Here is a 22,750-nt window from a genome sequence, read left to right as displayed (position 1 = left end):
GGAGGCGCTGGTAATGACTGACGCGTTAAACTAGTTCAAACGCGCGTGAAACCGATTGCCGTGAATTCACAGAACAGCCAGCCTACGTAGGCATATTAAATAACGACGGCACGCTCTTACCTTTCGGCATTGTCAGTTTCTGCGCTCAGCTACGCGTTCACACGCACCACGCGGTGATCTTACGGTGATGTTGTGCAATAAGCGATGTCGCATCGCAGATAAATGAGTGAATGAAAGATGCACGCATGCACGGCAGTTGCTGTGCAAAAGGTAGTGGAAAATTTGTTTTTGGAGGAAGGAAATGGCGCTGTATCTGTCTCCACCTCGGCGAACACCTGGACCGCGCCGTAAGCGAAGGAATAAAGGATCGGACTGAGAGAATAAAGGCAGAAAGAGGTGCCGTATGTAGTGGGCTCCGGAATAATTTTGGCCACGTGGGGATCTTTAACGTGCACTGAGATCGCACAGCATACGGGCGCTTTTGCGTTTCGCCTCCATCTAAACCCTGCCGCCGCGGTCGGTTTCGAACCCGGGTACCCCGGCTCAGTAGCCGAGCGCGCTAACCACTGAGCCACCGCGGCGGGCTGGGAGCAATTTGGAACCGGAAGTAGCTGGCAGACGATTTTCCCATGGCTCTTTGCGTTCACTTCGAAACCTTCTTCCTCTCTATGACGTCCCATGGCAATCGACATGACCTTTTGTTTACGCTTGTTCATATCTACTACCTTGCTTGTTCTTCCTATTCCCGCCATGTGCTTACGTGCTTACGCTTTTTACGCACAGCTGCGCCAGGCGTTGGCTTTGTGATATCGCAAAAAATGAACAAGAACGTGTTCGGTTCAAGAATTTGCGTACTCAAGTGTCTTCTCCAGCCGTATTCATTGGAATTATGGCAAGATGGTGAGCAGTGAGCAGTTTCGGCTTCAGAAAATGAGCATGCGTCAATTTTGAAGAATGTCCCATGCTTTGGGCGTCTGCAGACAAGGCGGTGTAAACAAAACCATGCGTCACTCTCCCTTAATAAAAGAATCTTGTATTAACGTTACTGTGTTGATGGAAAATGCGGTCACTGCCGCACATGACAGCAGTTTTATCTGCGATTCTTGTTGAGTACGTTGAAGCGGTGACATAGGGGACAACCATGTCTAATCACGAGAAGCTCGTCGTGCGGCACAGAAGCTCTCAAGACGGGCAGTCCTGTGGATGTGGGAGACCAGCATTTCCAATCAATGCGGCGGCTCAGGTGTCTCTGAACTGTAACGCTTGCAAGGTTGGAGACGATGAGGACTCACCAAAACTTCCCAAGATTCCTATACAAAACATAGTCCTGAGACTACAGTATCGAGAAATCTACGCCGCAAAGCAGAACGTGTCGCCGTTACATGTTTCGCGGCGTCTGCACCAAAACGCCTGCCCGAACTTCACGGTGGTGAACGTGGAAAAGCCGCCGTGCTTCCTGCGAAAGTTTTCGCCTGATGGCAAGCACCTCGTCGCGTTTTCGTCGGACCAGACCTCGATCGAGATCTACTGGTACCGGGGGCCTTGTGCAGCTGCACATCTTTTAAGAGGATATAGCGGTGACCACCTGGGATCAGGAGCCGAGTCAGCCCAAGTGCGGAGCACAATCTTCAATGAGTTCTTCCGGCTGCGTCACATTGTGAACGTTTCGGGCAACGGTGGCGAGCAACTGAACCGAGAGTGCAGCTTGTTTACTGATGACTGCCGTCATGTCATCGTTGGGTCTGCCATGTATGTGCCTGAAGAACCGCACCCTTTTTTCTGGGACATGCACCGCAACAATGAGTCAGTGTCTCCAAACCCCCGCTCCCCTCTGGAAGACTACTCGTTGCACCTTGTGGATATGATTACAGGAACCTTGAAAGACAAACGCACATTCAAGACAGACAAGATATTTCTCTCTCACAACCAGGGGCTCTACCTTTACCGAGACACTCTAGCAGTCCTCTCAGTGCAGCATCAGACAGTTCACATTTTTAAGGTCAGTTATGTCTGTGCTCGATGTGCAAAAAGTAACGCGATATCTACGCCACTTACATTCTTTAGTAGTATGGTGTTGCATATCCTGACTTGATTACAAAACATAAAACTGGGCAGGGGACAAGACACAGGAGAAAAGTAAACAGGACAAGCTCAGTCCTGTTTGCTTCTCTCCTGTGTCTTCTCCCCTGCTGAGTTTTGTTTTCACTCTTGGAATATCCTGACTATGCCTCAGAAGGCAAAAATTGGTTGTGTGCTTCAAGATCAGGCTTTGTTTTAAGTGATAATTTTATAGCTTACATATTGGGACTTGGATACATTGTTGCACCAATTTTTGGCACTTGCCTCTTTTTCTGTGTCCAAGTTGCTGTTGCCTTAGTGACATGGCACATACCCACGATCGGGGATAAGCCAGGGTTATGTGCGGAGAGCCAAAATAAGAGGGTAAACAGGTGCCAAGCTAAATGTTGTGCCTTGGGTGCTATATTAGAATAACTAAAAAGGAAAGAAAACAACAACAAAATAATGGGAGAGAAGAGCAGAGAATTGAATGCATGAAAATTACTAAAAGATCTTTTAAATGCGGAAATCTCGGATACGATTAGCAAGGGAATCTGCTGGTAGCTGTTATGCAATTGTGGAGGTGTTCGCAAACTTGATGCAATGCAAAACCTCTGGCGCTCGCATTGATGGGGAGGAGAAGCAGGACCGACAAGGTGAGTCCAAACTTTGTAATGGGAATTTCTAGGTGCGTCCTTCTCTCATGATGTGCAAACCTTTGGCAAGAGAGTAGGAAATGCCCCAATGTTTCTACCTCTCCACAAGCTGCGCAAAGGTTTTTGGGACTGATCCCGCATCTACATAAGTAAAGATTTAAGCCGGGGATCCTGCACCGCATGAGAGTCATCACTACCTCACATTGCCGGTATTTACACTCACGAGCCTTCCATGGGTACATGAGATGTTGGCAGTCAATGGTAGAAAGTAAGGGACTGCTGCACATGGCGGTTATATACTGATAACACTGAAAACGAGACATTTCAAAAAGAATGAGATTAGGGACGCTACAGGTGACAGGTGCATTGAGAGCTGATTTTGCCAAAAAGTCTGCTGCATCATTTTGTAAAATACCGCAGTGACATGGAATCCAAACGAAGCGTACCTCTTTCGCACATTCAGGAATAAAAGACTTTAGTGAGCGGCTCAAAAGAGCGTCTCGTGGGGACTACAGCGCCAACAAAACAGAGAGGCAATCTGAGAGGAACATCACCTGTGGAACATTTGTGGGAATTTTCAAAGCAGCCAGCCCAAGAACCAAAAGCTATATAGCCTGTGTTTGTTAGTTGCAACTAAGGATGATGCATGACAGGTGCTTAAATGGCACTGGCATGATGAATAGACATTATACACTGATGTCTGCTGTTCAAGTTATTTCGGGGTCACTTGAATATGATTTGATTTATCTTCAGGCATGCAGATTGACTCAAAAGTGCAATTATTTTGCATTGCCTCATTTATTACAAAATTCTACACAGTAACTAAAACCCTTGGCATTGTTGCTGCCCTCAAATTCATTAAAATCGTCATGGTATTTTTAAATCCAGTGCAGATTTTAGAACGCACTGCTGCCTGTGGACATCCTCTGAAGCGGACGTTTGGAAATGCAGATAACCAAGACTGCTGAAAGTTTTGCATCATTGCACTCAATTCAGTATGGGCAGTGAAGAGTTGCTTTGCTCAATGTATAAGCCAACACAAGTTACAAAACTATTTTGAGCTTGTGATTCATTTTAATTCCAGAAGTCGGAAAGAGAACTTCTTGACATAAGGCAGAGCATCGTACAAAATATACATAGCCTGTGTTTGTTTGTTGCAACTAAATATGATGCATGATGGGTGCTTAAATGGCTCTAATTTCATCTGGCATGTTGCTCTCATGCATTTTTCTTGCAGAACTTTGTTAGGCCATTTATCAGACTTTGCACCTCATCATTTCATATGCTACATCATTTCTCGCCGATGCCCCTTAGTAGGCATTTAATGGCCGCATTTTACGTTCTCCCCCCCCCTTTTCTTTCTCTAATTTAACCTTTCTCACACTCCTCTCCTTGTCTTTACCTCTCAAATTCCCTTCCCCACGCAGAGTAGCATGCCAGCAATTTTTAAACCTGGGCTAAATTCTCTGCTTTTTCATTAAAGGGATTCTCTCTCTCTCTCTTTCATGATGAACAGACACTACACTGATGTCTGCTGTGCAGCTGCTAAAAAAAAACCAAAGCTTCTACAGTTGATGTTACACCACTGATTACCACCAAAGCTTGCTGGTACTAATGGTGACAAGGCAAAATTTTTCTTGGCCTATGATGTTAGATCAGCTTGCCTTATTACTTCCCAGGGTGGTCCAGGGCTGAAACGACCTTGAGAGTTTTGGTTTAGGTGACTTCCTGGTTTGTTTACAGCAGCCAATTCTGCGATGTAACGTGCAGCAAAGGGCCGATAATACATGTATATTGTGAGTCGCTGTACTTTTGTGCACTTGAGGTGCCATGAAATTGGTGTGAACGTGATGATCAGTGGCAGGTGTGATCTTGTCTTTCATTTACCTTTCATTGTTGCCAGTTTTAGCATCTCATAACTTCAACAGCTAGATAGTGTCTGCTTATGTTCAGAATAAGATTCGAGACTATAGGTGCATGAATGAGCTTCATCATGTTTGTTTTTCTGTGCTTTATTTTTTTTCAGTTCAGTTCAGTTTTATTTCTTAAAGGCTCCCATTCAAAGGCATGTTGCATAAGGGGTCACATTATAACCTTGATGGCGACTGTGGTATACAAACTCAAATTACCACAACTGTTCTTGTGCATTTCAAGTGGCAGTCGCTCGTTAAGGACCAAGACATGCCATCTGATTGCAGTGGTAGATGTGACAAGTGACAGGGATAGCAGTGTGCTGCTGAAAGTAACACCCAGAAATGTTGGCGTGTTGAAATGCTGTACACATTGGAAAGCAGTAGTCGTACGAAATTTCACAGCAACATAAAAACATCATTTTTGTTTTGGAGGTGCAACCAAAATTTCAGTAGAAGTTGTAATACACGTCCTGTTTCTCATGTCACACAGGTAACAAAAGATGGCCAATTTGTTGATGTTCGCACTGTGGGGCGCTTCTGCTACGAGGATGACGAGCTGCTGGTGTCATCAGCATTCCTGGCTGGTGGGCGAAGTGACAACCGACCTTACTGTGAGCCCACACTCAACTCATTGAAGCATCGCCTGCTGGTTCACCTGTATCGTCAGGTAATGAGCACTCAACAGTTTGACGGCTGTAATGGCCACTCATGCCACGGCTCAGACCAAATGTCATTTTTACTCTGGGCCTAGGAGGTCTTTAGTATGTTTATTCTTTTGGAAGCCAGCTTATTCTTATTCTGAACATCAAAAAACGCATACATTGCTTTTTGTGTAATGGCCAGACAAGCTTTGAAATTTAATGATGACAGAGCCAGCTATTGTAACCTCACTCAGTTTGTCAGCTTGTCAGGCTGACTTAGTGGATTCATTGCATCTTTGTACTCTGTGATCTGAACCCCACGTCTCATTTTCTTGTTACCAAGCACAGGTAGCAAATGTACTTCTCAGCTTACTGTGGAATAGTTCATGTCACTGGGTGCACCTTTGAGGGTTTAAGAGTCTGCAGGACTACTTTGCATTCCATGTGCTCCTGCATTTGCCTTCCTGTAAACATGTTTCCCTTCATAGCAAGTGTCATTGTACCATTCAAGAATGGCACATTTGATCTTTGATACCCTCATAACCAACTCCTTATCATTTCATTTCTTATAGATTGGTTACAATAAACTTCTTATTTTTTGGTAGTTAAATCACATGATTGTGCAGCAGTGAGCAACGGAAAGTCAAACAGGAGTGACAGATTTGGCTGCCCAAGTATTGCACCGTGCCCATTACCACACCTCAAAAATAAGAAAGGAAATGAGCTTGGCATCAAGTTGGAACACAAGTGGTTAAACATATGCTATTGCCTTCCTGCTGCTTTATGCATTTTTTTAAAGCGAAAGGTTTACTACTCCCCTCCGCAGCTTTGCCGTGTGCGCGAGTTTGTCCTTGAACCAAGGAGAAACCACGTGAGGGCTATGAAGTCACTCCGCCGCCACTGCCGAAACCGAGTGCTTGCCTCTGTTTCTATAGGCCGTGGACATTCATTGTGTTAATTGGCTGGCGTTGGCGTTGACAGCAACCTTGTAGACTCCAATGATTTTGAGGAAAGGAAGGGTGCATAACTGGCTCCCTGGGTCAGTGGACACCTCAGTTGTGCTTTGAGGTACGTGGTGGTGGTGAGAGAGATGTGGGCTGCATGCAATAGCGCTGACAACGTTGGGGCAGACATGGGGCACTGCAGCAATAGGCCGCAGCGTTCACTGGGTGACCAACCTCTCGCGATCAATCATTAATTTAATTGCCACCTGCCAGGGTGGCAGGGTGGGCGTGCTGCCTATCCAGTGTGCAGAACGCAAGCAAAGCAAGTGCGTGACATTACAGACGCCAAACCGCGTCTAATTGCCTGATACACCACGGAATTTGCTCTCTAACCAGGTTTAGCAGTTGTTAAGCCGCAGCTAATTTTCTTTTTTTCCCAATACTCTGCTAGGCTGAGTCTGAAAGGAACCCGACAGCCCTGCGCCAGTTCTTCCAGCACTTTGACCAGCTCTGCGAGCTTCGCCTATGGAAGATGCAGCTGCTGGATGAACGACACCTGCTGCTCAAATACGCCGGTGAAGATGTGGTCTCATTCCGGCTCTCAGACCCCAATTCCCAGCCTTCATTTTTCGTGGTCTACAACCTGGTCACCACTGAGGTGCTGGCTGTCTACGAGAACACCTCCGAGGAGCTGCTGGAGCTTCTTGAAAACTTCAGCGACCTGCTGCGCAACGCAGCACTCCATGCTGATGCCCAGCTCACATGCTCACCCTCTAACAACATTCATGCAAGGCTGGTGCAGCAGAGGTGAGGCTTTCACACAGTGTGCAGTGGGTACAGTGCACCCATAAAAGAATGCAGTGCATATTTATTTTGGCACAGCTAGATTCATGTGGTGTGGATGATGGACTATTACTGCTTTCGAAAGTGCGATATGCTTATTGTGTGACGACAGCAACCTGAATGTTGCATAAAGGTTGTTGTTTAAATAAAAAGTGTTTTAATTAAAAGGAATTGTCGGGCATTTAAATACAAAAAATACGTGCTGTGAAAAAAAAAAGAGAAAAAGGAGGAAATGTGCCCTCAACACCTGGTGCTTACATAGTGCACTTGCTTACTGCACACTGCCGGGTGAAATATTTTCGACTGGTGCAAGGCTTGAGCTAGTAACAAATAAGGCAACTTGTGGTTGCATGGCATGCACTGTAAGCACTTTTCTTCTTTAGTGAGGAAACTAATTCTGTTTGCTCTTTGTAGCATGCCTTTTTGAACAAAACTTGGCTGCACTGGAGTCAGGTATAGTAAGAGAGCTTCTTTGACCAAATCTGGGCCGTATTATAACCATCTTTTAAAGAGAAAGTTCAGTGGTGTCAGGGAGATGCTGCCCATAAGCACATTATTCCTTGTCCAAGGTTCTTGGACATCATGAAGTGAGTTGAGCTTTTTGTTCTTGTAATTTGTGCATTGTTTTTCACGCAACATATGTGCTTGTTTTTCACGCAACATATGTGAAAGAAATGTGGCTTTATGATTCATCGGCAAAAGTTGGACTCTTCGGATTAAACAGCAATATGCCGATAAACGTATGCCTAATTCAATTTTCGAAATTCAGTTTTAACTGAGAAAGGTCAGTTTCCTTGACGTGAGCAACACAGCTTGCTGGGCACTGAGTAGGAGTCACATTCTATCAAAGGAGAAAATAACAAGGTACAAAAGCCAGGGGTGTGGAGTTGCATAATTGAGGCCTTGCTCTGTCACATTACATGCCTCTGCAGGCCGGGAGGCTCCACTCCTCACCAGAAGTCGGTCTTCTAGCATAGTGCTGTTCAGTCATCAGCATCACTAAAATGTTGTGTTGTGTTGGTTTTAGTGGCGCATAAACATCTAAGCCTATCATGCGCCAAACACAGGGTATGAAAAAAATTGCTTTTTGCAGGATTATACTAAAAAGTGCCATGTTCTGTTACTGCAACGGTTCAGCTGTAGTTCTATTACTGCAGTCAGCACGCAGACCATGTGATTCCCCACCCCCTTACTCAACACAATGCAACAACTTATCAATAATATGACAACCAAGGTTTTAGAAGTGAACTTCAGTTGGCATTTTTGTCTGACGGTTTCCTCATTCAGCTTCTGCTGCTTTTAAATGGCGATAGCATTTCCTTCTACGACTGCAGCTGTATTACAGTAAAATCTTGATGATACTGTCCCGGTTGATACGAAGTTCGGCATGATACAAATTTGTAAAATGTTCTCGCGAGAGTGCATTGTGCGCAATGGGCAATAATTTGGATGTTACGAACCTGCCTGAGAATAATTTGCTGAGTGGCCTGTGGGTCAAGAAAGCTGCCGCCCAGGTGTCACAGCATATCCTCTCTCCGATGCAGGTTTAAACAGACCATTGTCAATGCACGCTATGGCGGTCAGACGGAGGCGGTGAAGCGCCTCCTGGCCCAGCTGCCGATCAGCTCACAGTCGTACAGCAACAGCCCCTACCTGGACCTGGCTCTCTTCAGTTACGATGATAAGTGGGTCTCTGTTCTGGAGAGGCCCAAGGCCTGTGGGGACTATCCCATCCGGTGGGTGACTCTAGCATGACGTTTTCATTTATGGAGTGTCATGTCCTAAGACAGCTGAAGGCCACTAAATGCCATTAAATAATGTTTCTGCCAAGAAAATAAAGTTTCGCTATATTGTCAACTGTAAGGCATAAACACCTATGGGTTTTCCGCTACAAGGATTGATGAATGATACAAAACAATGAGACTGTGCACCTGAGCTTGAAAGAAAAAACGAACAGTAAGAGCAAGACTTTTGAATATTGCTATAAGATTGTAAGTCACTCAAACGTGGAGAGAGTAAGTCACTGCTGCTACTCTTACCTCGTCTGTGCTCCTGACTTTTCTTCACTATGCTTATGGTAAGGCACTCTGTTCGAAGCAACCGAGGGTGACACAGTCAAACTTTAACACTTAACACGTTATCTGGAGGTAACATAAACTGCTGGTTCGGCCCACGCAGGTGCTGGTTGCAGCAGCATAAGCATAATGTCATTGTGCAGCTGTCTTACCAGCAAGACACTGTAAGAAGCTTAAAATGTGTATAGTGATTAGAGGCATTTCTAGCAGCAAGCCTGATTAATGGTTGTAGATTCATCTAGCATCCAGACATGTAGCTTGTTTCAGTAGGTGGTTTTTTTTTTTGCAACTGTACATCTCAAGTGTGAAAATGATGACTACGTCAACACAACCACCACCTGTGTGCAGACACTACACTGTCAAAGCAGACTGGTGGCAAATGGTACATGGTTCTATGCACTGCCAAGGAAGCACTGGTGACAGGCGCCATTCCAGCATGTCCTTGCATCCATACACGAGGTTGCATGTGCTTCTCACACATGCATCTTGTGGACACTGGTTAAGATCCTTTGCCTCGTGGTTACAAATGGTATTTCGTACAATTATGCATTATGCATACTTGACTGTAGGTACATGCACCAAAGGCAGCGCAGAACCGTGGGTCTAAAAATTAATATGCAGAAAACCAAAGTAATGTTCAACAGTTATGGGGTCACTCTGCATCCAGCCGGCCGGGAAGGCGAGCTTCCGTGCCAGCTACACGCAGGCGTTATTCAAGCACGCAACACGTTTCCCCAACCCGTGGTGCAGAGTTGCAGCCACAGCAGATCGGGACGAAATAGGCAACGGCGGGGCACGCTAGGAAATAGTTTATTATCCTAACGCGAGGCAAACTATACTGCGGAAGAATGTTCTATCCGTAAAATAGATGTTCACTAGCTCACCAAGCCGTTGACGTCGACCGGCGTTGGGTTCGGGGGCCGGCGGGCAGCGAAAGGGTTCCTCGGGGCACTCAGGTCAGGTCCGGCAGCGAGAGCGTTTCCCGCCGCGAGTTCCTCCTTTTATCTCCTTGGACAGCAGCAAATCATTGCCGTCATGCTCAGGCATGCAACCCTCTCCGCAGTAGGCAGCGCGCTGCCGTGACGTCACGTCAGTGCTGGGGCGGAAATGAGCAGAGTCGCAGGGGTGCCTTCTCTCCATATTCCTGTCATCGCGCACGTGTGGAAGTCACGATCGCCGCTGGCGCGGGGGACGAGGGGGATACCAGTGTATCCCACACAGTTTAGCAAGGGAACAGCAGTTCATAATTGGTAGCGAGGTGCTGGAAGTGGTAAAGGGATATGTCTACTTAGGGCACGTACTAACTGCTGATCCAGATCATGCGATGGAAATAACTAGAATAATAAGAATGGGGTGGAGTGTATATGGCAGGTTCTCTCAGATCATAAATGGCAGTTTACTAATATCCCTCAAGAGAAAAGTGTACAACAGCTGTATCTTGCCGGTACTCACCTACGGGTCAGAAACGTGGAGGCTAACGAAAAGCGTTACACTTAAGTTAAGGACAACGCAGCGAGCCATGGAAAGAAAAATGATAGGTGTAATGTTAAGAGACCGGAAGCGGGCGAAGTGGGTGAGGGAACAAACGCGGGTTAATGACATCCTAGTTGAAATCAAGAGGAAGAAATGGGCTTGGGCAGGGCATGTAATGCGAAGGCAAGATAACCGCTGGTCCTTAAGGGTAACGGAGTGGGTTCCAAGAGAAAGCAAGCGTAGCAGGGAGCGGCAGAAAGTTAGGTGGGCGGATGAGATTAAGAAGTTTGTGGGCATACGGTGGTCACAGCTGGTAAAGGACAGGGCTAATTAGAGAAACATGGGAGAGGCCTTTGCCCTGCAGTGGGCATAGCCAGGCTGATGATGATGATGACATGCACCTGTGTTTCTTATTACACCACGATCGGGATCACAGATGCAGTATCTCATTGCTGTACTTTGCAGGATGCATGCTCGCTGCTTCTTGAGCTGGCATGCTTTCTGTGGCTTTCTCTGAATCTTTTTTTTTTGTCACTATGGACACAAGGTGGACTGGGTGCAACATATGCTGGCTCACTGCAGGATTAGAAAATTTATTTCTCCTCTTCTGCATTTTCTCTACCAGTTTGAGCTGCTGCTATGGTGGCTCAGTGGCTATGATGCTCAGCTTGCTGACTTGAAAGACACGGGTTGGATCCCCGCCTTGGCGGTCTCATTTCGATGGAAGCGAAATGCTAGAGGCCCCTGTACAGTGTGATTTCAGTGGTTGAAATTATCCGGAGCCCTCCACTTCAATGTCCCTCATAGCCCGAGTAGCTTTGGGATGTTAAACCTTTTAAACCAAATCATCTACTACTGTAGTTCATGCTCCAGACATGTTTTCAGCAAATTTGCCTGATGCGTAGAAATTGCCTGCAGGTTTTATGCACGTGACTCTGGACTGCTGAAGTTCAAGATTTATGCTGGACTGCAGGGGCGTAATGCTCCTCTTGCAGCACGACGGCTTGTTGCCTTCACGTTCCACCCGTACGACCCCTTTGCCATCAGCGTCCAGCGGACCAACGCGGAGTATGTGGTTAACTTTCACATCCACAATTCAGGTGCATCCTAGGCATGTTTCTAATCAGTCTGCTCTGAGGAATGCTTTGCGATGCAAAACCAAAGCACACTACACTTCCTGTGTGCTAATTCAGCACATGAAACAATAATGCATATTCAGGCACGTTATTTCAATACGTATCCAGAAGGGTGCTTTTTACAAGTGGCATCTGGCATTTTCAGTGCGGAAACTATTTCCTTGTAAGTATTCAGTTGTGACTGAAAATATTACATAAATAAGACTATGATAGTTTCTTAAAAGAAAACATTTTTTTAAAGGAAATGAGTATTATGTACATGTGGCAGAAGCTGACCCACAATATCATTGTGTTAACAAAATATTCTGTTCAAAGGTGACTGCAACACCTGATAAATCTTTCAATGTGACATAGTCATGTTGGCCACTAATGCTTGCAGATTTCACAGTTTTTAGTCTTGGCTACTGGTGATAATCATGATGCTCAATTAGGGCCCAATTGTTGGCCACTGTCAGTGATGTTGTAATGCTATAAAAATAAATCAAGACTATCTTAAGTTATATGCAAGATCACTGTGTGCATATCAAATCATTACTTTTTATTTCTTGCCTTGTCAGAGAAGACAGTGCATTGAGTGAGATTTTGAAGGCCACTGAACATTAGGCCATTAAAGATTTGCATCAGTGGCTTATTAATTGAGGTTAGGCACAGACCAACCTGCAGTTCCATAACTGTGCGGCACATTCACCGTGCACACACCTATTATATTCACAAAATAAGGTTTCTGCTTGGTGTTGTAAATGCAGCAAACGTCCAGAATTTTGTTGTATGTTTTTAATCATATGAATCTTGTAGCTGTGATGAAATTGAGCGTATGAATTGGTGGCGTGTACATTTTGCTGTAAATATTTTTTTTCTGTGTCTATGTATAAAGAGGGACTTTTTTGAGAAATTAGCATCGTGTAAAGGCATTGTAGCCTACAAGGCCACAGTGTTATGTTGCTTTCCGTGAGTAGGAGCCCTTTGATAATGCAATACCCATTGCAATATATTAATTTACCCGAGTGGTTGCCATAGTGTGTAATTTGCCAGGAGTGCATTTTTGCCGTAGTGGATTTTTAAATGCTCACAGATGTCCAGATTGTGGCTTCATGTTGATATAAGTGGTTGCTTTTCACAGTTGCTATTAGCAGCATCAGTGGTTTTGTTATCTAGTTGCCAACACTGCTTTCTTCAGTGCTAGTTTCAGTGCTTGTAGAATAAAACATTGCAATTGTGCTCTGAGTATGTGTATTGTACAGTTGCCTTACACAGAGCATTTTATGCTAGGTCTTTTCACTGCAAGCTGATGCACAAGTGGGCTGCACACTCTGTTTACCTCTGCTTCTGTGCGTGCTTGCTTATGCTTATTGAAATGCTGACTTTCATTTTATAACTCACGTAATGATCTCTCTACTTTTATATTCATATCATACGACTTTTGTACACAATCAAGCGTGTATGGATCAAAAGAGCACATCGTTCCAAAGCAGCTGCTGCTGGTGGTCATGTCAATAGCACGGTAGACACGGTAGCGCTTGTTCGTGTTGTTCTTTCTGTCGTTTGTGTTTTCCTTTTGCGCTTCACCAGCCATGCATCTCAACCAACTTGCCCAACTTTCTATTATTCTAAGTAGTGGTGAGAAGTGCAATCTTGTAGGTCACGCCACTAAGCTAGGCAAAAACGACATAAGGCCCATCATAGTGCGCCAACAGTTTCTGGTTGCCAAGGCTAGACCTCATTGCCCGGAGCGTGGTTACATGCCGACAGCGCTCATTGTGCGTGTCTTGGAACGCTCTTGCAAAGCTATTGTCCGCAGGCGGATGATATGTCAAGCTTTTTCGGCGAGGCAGAGGGTCTCGGCGATGCAGGGGTTGTCATTGGTGGAAAAGGGCAAGATGGTGTTCAGGGTGTAGTGTGGTGCCCGGGCATACAGAAGAAAGACAGTGTTCCAGTTCTTGTGATCCGAGGCCACATACAATGAAAGCATATTGTGTGGCAGAAGGTTGTGCACAGATGCAGGAATACCTCCACGACATCTGCAGTGAACTGATTGCTTCTGTCACCTAATATAACGTGTGGTAGTCTATGGCGTAAGATCACAGTATGGAGTAGAAACAGTGACACTTGGTTTGCAGTAGCTGATGGGAGATCTAGTAAAAGGTTATATCACAAACACAGACAACCACATACATAAGTAGTTGTGTATGTGTGCAGTCTCCCTGTCATTGTCTTTGTTTGTGCTACAACTCTTTACTACATATATCACTATGCACCAACTCGCCCAAAAAGTTTTAATGAAGCTGATGGGAGGGCAGTCGTATCACAGTAACGGGTCATATAGTCGGCACAGACAACGATCCAGCGATTGCCATTAGAAGACTTCGGGAATGGATGGACCCAGCAGATCTATGCTGACAATGATCCAGTGATTGCCATTAGAAGACTTCGGGAATGGACCCAGCAGATCTATGCCGGCTTGCTCGAATGGAGTGTTGGGAGACGTCAAAGGGTGCAGCAGACCAGCTGGAGCAGTCGCAGGGCGTCTGTGGCGCTGACATTGTGTGCAACTAGCCCCGTACTGTACAGTCGTAGGTCACATGTAAAACTGTTCTTGTGTACGGAAGAGTGCTCAAGCTGATTTGAGAAGACCAGACATGGGGCTGTCTTGCAGTACACGTAAAAATTGTCGAGCTGATCTGAGATGACTAGACGTGGAGTCATCGTGCAGTAAGTGTAAAACAGACGGGCAAAGGCTTTTTTTTTTAACCATGAGCAGGAAGTGTGCGTCCACAGGAGTGTAGGTAGTTCTTTTTCCTTAGGAGACCCTTGCGTACACAAAAACAGCCAGTAGCCCTGTGACGTTGCGTGATGGGGAGAGGGGGCTTGAGGTCCAGATACTTTTGTTGCTCGGCTTGAAAGACGTGAACGTCTGGAAATCCCAGCACGAGGGCTGAAATGTAATTGTCGAAATTGTCAGCGCCACTCTCAGTGGTAGCGAACGGAAGCGACGATAGACAATCTGCATCCATGTGTAATCGACCACTCTTGTAGACAACATTGAAGTTATACTCTTGTAGGCGAAGGGCCCAGTATGCATGACCACAAGGATCTCGAAGGTTGACCAGCCAGCAGAGAGAGTGACAGTCAGTGATGATGGTGAATCCGTTAAAGTACATATGAGCATAACCGCTGAATGGCGAAGGTCACTGCAAGACATTCTTTTTCGGTGATTGTGTAGTTCTGCTCTGGCTTGCTTAGAGATTGGCTCGCATATGCAATGACATGCTCTTGCTTGTCGCAGCGTTGCACAAGAATAGCACCACTGCCAACACCACTTACATCCATGTAAACTTTGGTTGGCGTGGAAGGATATAACTGGTGGAGGATAGGTTCTTACGTCAAAAGGAATTTCAGCTGACGAAAGGAGGCGTCGCACTCTGCGGTCCAGCCAAAGGGAGCGCCTTTGCGTAAAAGACGCGTCAACGGGTAGGCTATGTCAATGAAACGGTGTATAAAGCGTTGGAAATAGGAGCCTAATTCCAGGAAACACTGCGGAGCTCTTTGACGTTGTGTTGCGGTTTAAGGGACTCAAAAAACTGCAGTTTTCTGGTGATCAGGCCACGCACCATGTTCTTCCACGAGATGTTCGAGCACCAACGCTTGATGCTTGCCAAACTGGCACTTCTTCAAATTGAGAACTAGACCGGCATTAGGCAAGCAGTCCAAGACAACAGCTAAGCGTTCTTTGTGCTCATCGAAGGTCTTCCCAAAAATGACATCAAGGTAGCACATACAAAAGTCTAATTTTAAACTGCACAAGACTGTATCCATAAATTGTTCGAAGGTCACAGGTGCATTGCAAGGCCAGAGGGCATAACATTGAATTCAAGAAGGCCGTGTGAAGTAACAAAGACCATTTTTTCTTTATCCTCACGATGCACAGGGATCTGCCAGTAACTTCAATATTTTGTACTTAAGCTGGAGACTGGGAATGCGGCTCTTCGCCTTTAGTACGAGCCATTCTGCGACCTCCTTCAGAGTGCGGATGAAATTTCGCTCTTGCCTTGATTTTAGTTGCCAATCAGATAAAAAGTCAGCAGTGCCACCTTACAGAAAATAGAATAACATTTGTGAGAACAGGCACGGGAACAATTAAAAGCACTTATTGTCATTGCTGCCACGGCACACTGGACTAGCACTCCATTTTTTGAATGTGTATCAAAGCAGTTCAAACCCCCTTTTTACTAATTTAGACTTTTACTCATTTTTTTTTTTTTTAGCCGCCGCAGTGGCTGAGTGGTTATGGCGCTCGGCTGCTGGCCCGAAAGACGCGGGTTCGATCCCGGCCGCGTCGAATTTCGATGGAGGCAAAATTCTAGAGGCCCTTGTACTGTGCGATGTCAGTGCACGTTAAAGAACCCCAGGTGGTCGAAATTTCCGGAGCCCTTCACTACGGCGTCCCTCATAGCCTGAGTTGCTTTGGGACGTTAAACCCCCATAAACCATAAACCATCATTTTTTTTAACTAAGCATTAACAGCACTTGTCATTTTTATTTCTCCCCTGGGTATATGTTGCCTTTTGGGTTGAATTCGAATGTTCTTTTGAGCTAAAATTTTTTAAAACCCTCTCCAGAAATCAATTTTTTCTTAGCTTTTCCTTTTCCCAACCAACAATTATCAGCAAGCAAATCATTTACAGTCGTGCCTCATTAACATGCACACTTTGGTTCCTGAGTAAACGTGTCCAAAAGCGAGTATCCGTCATAACGAACCACAAAGAAAATCAAAACGAAATATTCTGGGAAAAAAGAACACTATCATTACGTACTACTACTCTGCATAGCGGCAAGCAGTGAAGCAGAATTCAGGCGGTCTTGGAAGCTCCAGGTGCATTATTCAGGTCACCGCTAGCTCAGTTAGTGGCCCCTCACATCATCTGCCAATTTGGACCTGCATGAAAAGTTTTATTACTGTGTCTGTCCTGCACAGAGGGATTTCTTGGTCACTTGAAATGAGTTGTGAAGTGGAGGCCCAAATTGGGGCCAGAACCATTTGCCACAGCCTAGAGCGAATAGAGTGAGACTAGAAAGTGGGGGCCGAACAGCAAACTGAAAAATTATTAAACAAAAATGTTATTTAAACAGAATAGAACTTTAAAATACTCTTTTATTCGTAACAAAACGTTAGAGCCACATCAAAAATGATACTGTTTTCATCTCAATTATTGCAATTTTCTTTTGTGTCGCGATGGCCTTTTTATTGATACCATGAGTTTGCAGGCCTTGTTCCAGTTGTGGTGTCCGATTGCAGTGCTTATCAGCTCAAGAAAAGTATAAATCCAATTTGTGCATGATGAAGTGCGCTGGTTGCAAATCTTTGTCTTGCACTCTGGAAGTCATTGCAGCCGTTTTAACCTCTTCAGACTCAAATTAGACCTGCTGAAAGGAAATTTTTTTTTTGCATAAATCATGATCAGTAGACCAAGCAGAAGTGATGTACAAAAAATTACCCAAAAATATACATATCTGAGTATATTTTATTCGTGTCAACGTATGTGGACATAGTGCCTCAAAGCTGCTGCATGAACGTAAACACTATAACATTAGCTTACCATTTCTAACTGATCGATAGACATGAATAAATGTTTAGCTATGAGAATATATGCTTCAGAGAAGTATTCTATAGTTTATGGCTTCTGAACCAGATAAAACAGTCATTCTGTGATGACAGGCAGAGGAAAATTTGTCATTTCTGGCACCGAACGCGCCTTTAGGTGTGCAGCCTTCACATTGGCACCGTTGTGCAATTGACATGTTCAGAAGTTGGGGCCAATGGTTGCTTTCATCATAGACAGTGCTTAAAGTCTGGCTCCATCGAAGGAGTCTCGAGTGATCTGAGCACAGGTGGAGAGAGAGAAAGCTGCCTGCAGCCAGTTTTACGCATGGTTTATACAAAGAGGAGAAATCATTTTTAAAGTCGTTCTTTGCTCAGTTTGTGTCTGAGGCCTGAAACAAACTATCCCCACGCTCTACCAGTGTGCTGATTGTTGCTTTGTAGCCTGGAAGCTGAGCGGCCAGCTCTGAACAGACTCTTGGTGTGAGGGCACGGGTTCCCCTTTTTCATCCCCCCTTGTGTAATGCAGCCACTTTGCATTTTACTCTGTCTCGAGTTTCATACAACATGCTAATGATTCTTGCTAAAAACCACAGCAAAATTTTCAAAATGAGAGGAGAAATGTTCAGACCACCACTGAAAAGAAGCATAAAAAATGGTTTCTTGCTTCGGATTCATGCAGTCTACATTTTAGCATGAAGGGGCTCTCAGCTCCATTTTCAGTCTTGGTAGGGGGTCTAGGACCCTCCGACTTTAAGCACTGATCATAGAACGTAGTGTTTGTTGTCAGTGGCTCAGTACAGTTTCAGTTCCTTGCAACGATCTGCGGGTCTTCACTGATAAGTCGGCCACACTCCTTTGGAGGTGCTTCTCGATCGACTATTTTTATGAAGAATGCTTCAGCATTGGAGTCGTCGAACGCTCTCTTTATGGAAACATAACTTTCAACACCTGTAAGCATAAGACCCATTTCGTACCACACTTGCCCAAAAAAACTGTGCACAGTGGTTAGAAAACGCCACTTCGATATTTTTGGCATCAAGGCGCCCTGTCCACGTTTGTGGACGCACCACTCTAACGTTCACCGCAGTACTTTTTCTGCGTCTATCACAATGAAAATTGTTGTGCCGTTTCTACATTAACCTACTGACACATTCCGAATGGTAAATTGCATCATTCACGACCATTTGAAAAGATAGCATGCAAAAATAAAACCTATTTACTCGTCCTACTAAAAAAACAGCGTGACGGCCATCTTTTTTTTTTTTTTTTACAAACACATTTCGCTGTAGCTGCATGAAATGCCGCCAAGAACTTGACAGAGAGGGTCAATATGGTAAGAGCACGGAATTCAAAGGTGGAAATTCGCCTTGTACACAAAAATTAATGCAGGCTTGGGTCGTGTCCACATAAGTGGACATAGCGCCTGTTTATCGCTGTGTGGCTTTACTTTGAATCTAATCCTGTTTGCTGGCCCTCTGTAACAGGTGTGAATTATGGTTAGACTTCATACATCTCAAAAGGGGTGGAAGCTGGGTTCAGTCAACAAGTCATTCAGAAGCAGGTTTAATCGAGAAAGAAGGCTGGCATGTGCTGAAAGACTACGACTTATGAGAGGAAGTTTTTGGAGGAATGCGACTATATAAGAAAAGCACTTCATAACCCTCGTTGGAAATGTATTTTTTTATGTTTTTGTGATGCCACGTTTTACCTATATCATTCCCAGGAAAAATAACTTGCCCCCCCCCCCCCCCCCCTCCACCCCCCCCCCCCCCCCACCACCACCACCACCATCAATCACCCAAGGGATGCCAATGCACTCCATGTTTTGCCATCTTTTGGGCACATGGGCTCCACCTGCTTGTGCCATTCGCTTAGCCTAAGATGATCCTATACCTAACCACTTGCCCTCACTGGTCATTCCTCAGCAAGTAGTGAAGAAACCAGTAGGACCTTGCAATAGTAAACTCGCATTTTTCAATTATAGTGAAGCCATTGTTAATAAAGAAACTGTTATATTAAAGAACCCGCAAGTTCAGCATGTCTTGCTTCGGGACAGACACCAAGTCATTTTGCTGCAGAGGCCGTCAGAACCAACCACCGCCGTTCATCTACCCGAATACTCTTCCTTCAGAAGTGAGCTCGCCTCCGAGCAAAGAACAACTTGAAGGTATGGAGATGCAGTTCACCATGGCCGAGTTTCTTGCAGCTATAGATCAATAGAAACTGCGTAAAGCTCCTGGGCCGGATGGACTTGCGTATGAGGTTTTCAAAAATATCAAAGGCCCGGCATTGGAGTGGTTACCTAAAGCTCTGAACACAATTTGGATATCCGGAGACGTCCCAACTTCATAGAAACATGCTCAAATGGTGCAGATTCTTAAGCCCGGAAAAGATCCTAGCAGCTTAAGCAACCTTCGCCCGATAGCGCTTACGTCCACTCTTTGTAAGCTCCTAGAACGAATGATAGCTATGCGGCTCTCACGGTGGCTGGAATGGTACCAATGGTACCATCCGGCTCAGACTGGCTTTCGCCCTCACTTGGGCACAGAGGACGGACTGGACCACCTATCAAGCATGGTGCTGCTCGGATGCAGATCTCGCAAAATCCGCACACTTCTAACCATGGACGTTCACAGGGCGTATGACGTCAGCCACTCAGCGACCTTGGCCATTCTACACTGGCTACATCTACCTCCTCGAGTACGCAACTTTGTGGCTTCATTCTTGGAAGACCATTCCATTGCCATACGCATCGGCAAGGAATGCATTGGCCACTTCGCCATAATTAGGGGTTACCTCAAGGATCCGTGTTGGCCCCAGTATTATTTAACATCGCCCTGCTTCCTCTGGCATGGAAACTGGCTGCTATTCCGTATATATTTTATTTGATGTATGCGGATGTAATAACGGTTTGGTCAGTGCACACAGACCTTACCCGCCAAGAAGTAGGCCTTCAGACCACTCTGGACAAGACCTCTCAGTGGTGCACCAAGATTAGCCTGGCATTGTCGGTTGAAAAGACAAAGTTTGACTGAAGAAAAAGGAACGCCGACCAAAAGGTTGTTGTTTAAAACGAAAACGTTTCGGCTTCCATACGGAAGCCGAAAGCGTCTACCCCACAAACCAGTGGGGTAGACGCCGCCTTCTGCTTACCCCTATACAGCTGTCCTTGAACAGCCAACTTCTTAATACAGCCTCGTCGATGCGGGTGCTAGGTGTTGACCTGGACAGCTCTGTATCTGCAGCACCGTGGGTTTGATCTGACCAACAGAAGGCCACCAGTACGCTGCACCTATTTCGCCGAATTTCTCAGAAAACAGGTGGTGCATGCTTTGATATGGCCTGAACGTTAGCCCACTCTGTGTTGCAATATCGGCTCGTTTATCAAGCACAGTTCCAACGCCTTACCCTAAGAGATAGGGAACGATTAGAAACAGTCAACAGAGAGGCCATGCAAGTTATCAATGGCCTTCCTCGCTTGAACCCTATTTCTACACTAGAAGCGGAAGCTCAGCTGAATACCATTGATGAGCTCGTGGAGCAGCGCCGTAATGTGCGCAACCTGAAAATATCAGCAACCCCTGTAGCATCTGCCCTAGCAAATTATTTTGATCACACTCCTCCTCTACTTCACACAACACCTTTGGAACCGACAACCGACCACTATGTGTCATGCGCAACGCTCACCGTGCAGTGCGAGAAACAGAACCTTCTCTCCCAGCAGAATCCATAGGCGCACTTCAAGCTTACGTGGACGCAAGCACCAAAGCTAATATGCTGCACACCAGCCTTCTCTGTCCAACTCTACCTGCTGCACGCCAGACATATTCCTACTTCACTGAGGTGCCGATTCCCTCTGTGATAGCAGAGCTCATTGCAATTTGCAACGGCTTGTCCACTTTACAGGACCTCGTCTGTACTCCACCGACCTGTCTTATCCTCTATATTGACTCAACACAAGCAGTAGGAGCTCTACAGCGCATAGCCTGTCCACTGGGCATTGTTGTTGATGTGTACTCCATCGTGGATTCGTATCCATGCCCTGTCCGAGTTATATGGGCTCGACGAAATAGGCACTATCTCAGGGAAGCAGACAGTGCGCCCCATCCACTGCAAGTGCCATACCCACTTCCTCTACTGAAATTGTCTGCAGGAGACGCCATACTACCTAAAAAGGAACTTCTCTGCCGCTCCATGCGTGCTTTAATTCCACCGCATGGATCCAACCTTCCCGGCGGTTTAACTCGCCGTGAGGAGGTGGCGTTGAGAACACGGGTGGATGCTGCGCTGACGCCTGTGGTCAGGGCCTCCTGGACATCCCAGACCCCGCTTCTCAACTGCCCCTTCTGCCCTGCTTCTGCTAGTGAGGCGACATTACCTCATTTTCTGTTGATTTGCTCTCGACTTCGGGAGCCACGCAAGCGACACCTTGGCATTCAGGGTTACCACCCCAGCCGATCACCGGACAATCGAACCTGGACACGTGGGCCCCAATACCGGGCCTTGTTGGCATTCATAGCCGACACCGGCCTGCACATGTACATATAACTACCTTATGCTGAAGGGCATATTTACGCAATTAAAAGAAAACTAAATGTGACAAAGGGCGCTAGTACAACTGCACCTTCGTTGCCACACTACACTAGCTACATTCCACGCATCCCACTGTCTGCTCCAATTTGAACATGCGACTAGAATTGGCGTGACGAAGATTTTCTCTTTTCTTCTTAGGGTGATGCAGGTTTCCTCCTTTCTGCTGAGCTGTAGCTACCATGTAATCGGTTTCATCCTTGGAGCAATTATTGCAATACGATTTCCTTCTTTTGCACATTGCAGCTGAATGGACACTTGGCTGCAGCTGTTGCGAATCCAGTTTTCCTCCTCCTCACTTGTCATCCTCAGGATGGCTTTTTCGCTAGCAAGGCTTCAAGTGCTTTTGCACTGAAAAAGAAAAGGAACGCTGGCTCTGAGCATTGAAACCGAGAAAGGGAAGGCAGTAAGAGCAGTGAGGAGCAGGGAAGAGAAAAAAATGGTTGGGTGGCAAGAAATGGAGGCACTGCATGGGGGAATTTTTGCGCGTGCTCTGCTCCACACCGACTGTGCGCAGGGAAGTTTTGTAGCAGACAACGGCGCAGTCTATTTATGACGTCGCTCAGGCTGCTTCAATATGGCCCTTGTTACCAGGGGGAAGGGCTTAGAGCTGCTAACTTCAAACTGCAATTTCTAGCTCAAATGTGCGTGTAGAGCCCTACTTGTTTTTTCCATTTGTGACAACTAATTTCAAGATCGCCGTTCAAAGTGCCTTATAGCTTTGTTTTGTTCTGTACTGCAAACTATGTTATAAATTCACCACTCCATTCTATTGTACCTATGGGCCTTGAAAGTATGTAAAATAAATACCTAAATAAGTGC

General features: G+C 45.7%; 1 protein-coding gene across 1 annotated transcript; it reads left to right on the top strand.

The window, feature by feature from the left end:
• The first annotated feature begins 710 nt into the window (after positions 1-710).
• Positions 711-12,963, top strand: abo (de-etiolated protein 1 abo). Its single transcript, XM_077659238.1, has 5 exons — positions 711-1,999; positions 5,118-5,294; positions 6,664-7,019; positions 8,600-8,791; positions 11,522-12,963. The coding sequence occupies exons 1-5, from the start codon at positions 1,142-1,144 to the stop codon at positions 11,712-11,714; spliced, it is 1,776 nt and encodes a 591-aa protein (XP_077515364.1). The 5' UTR covers positions 711-1,141; the 3' UTR covers positions 11,715-12,963.
• The last annotated feature ends 9,787 nt before the right edge of the window (positions 12,964-22,750 follow it).

The sequence above is a fragment of the Amblyomma americanum genome, chromosome 3, assembly GCF_052857255.1.
Source record: "Amblyomma americanum isolate KBUSLIRL-KWMA chromosome 3, ASM5285725v1, whole genome shotgun sequence".
Lineage (NCBI taxonomy): Eukaryota > Metazoa > Arthropoda > Arachnida > Ixodida > Ixodidae > Amblyomma > Amblyomma americanum.
The sequence above is the reverse complement of the archived record's forward strand: the minus strand, read 5'-3'. Positions and strand labels throughout refer to the sequence as shown.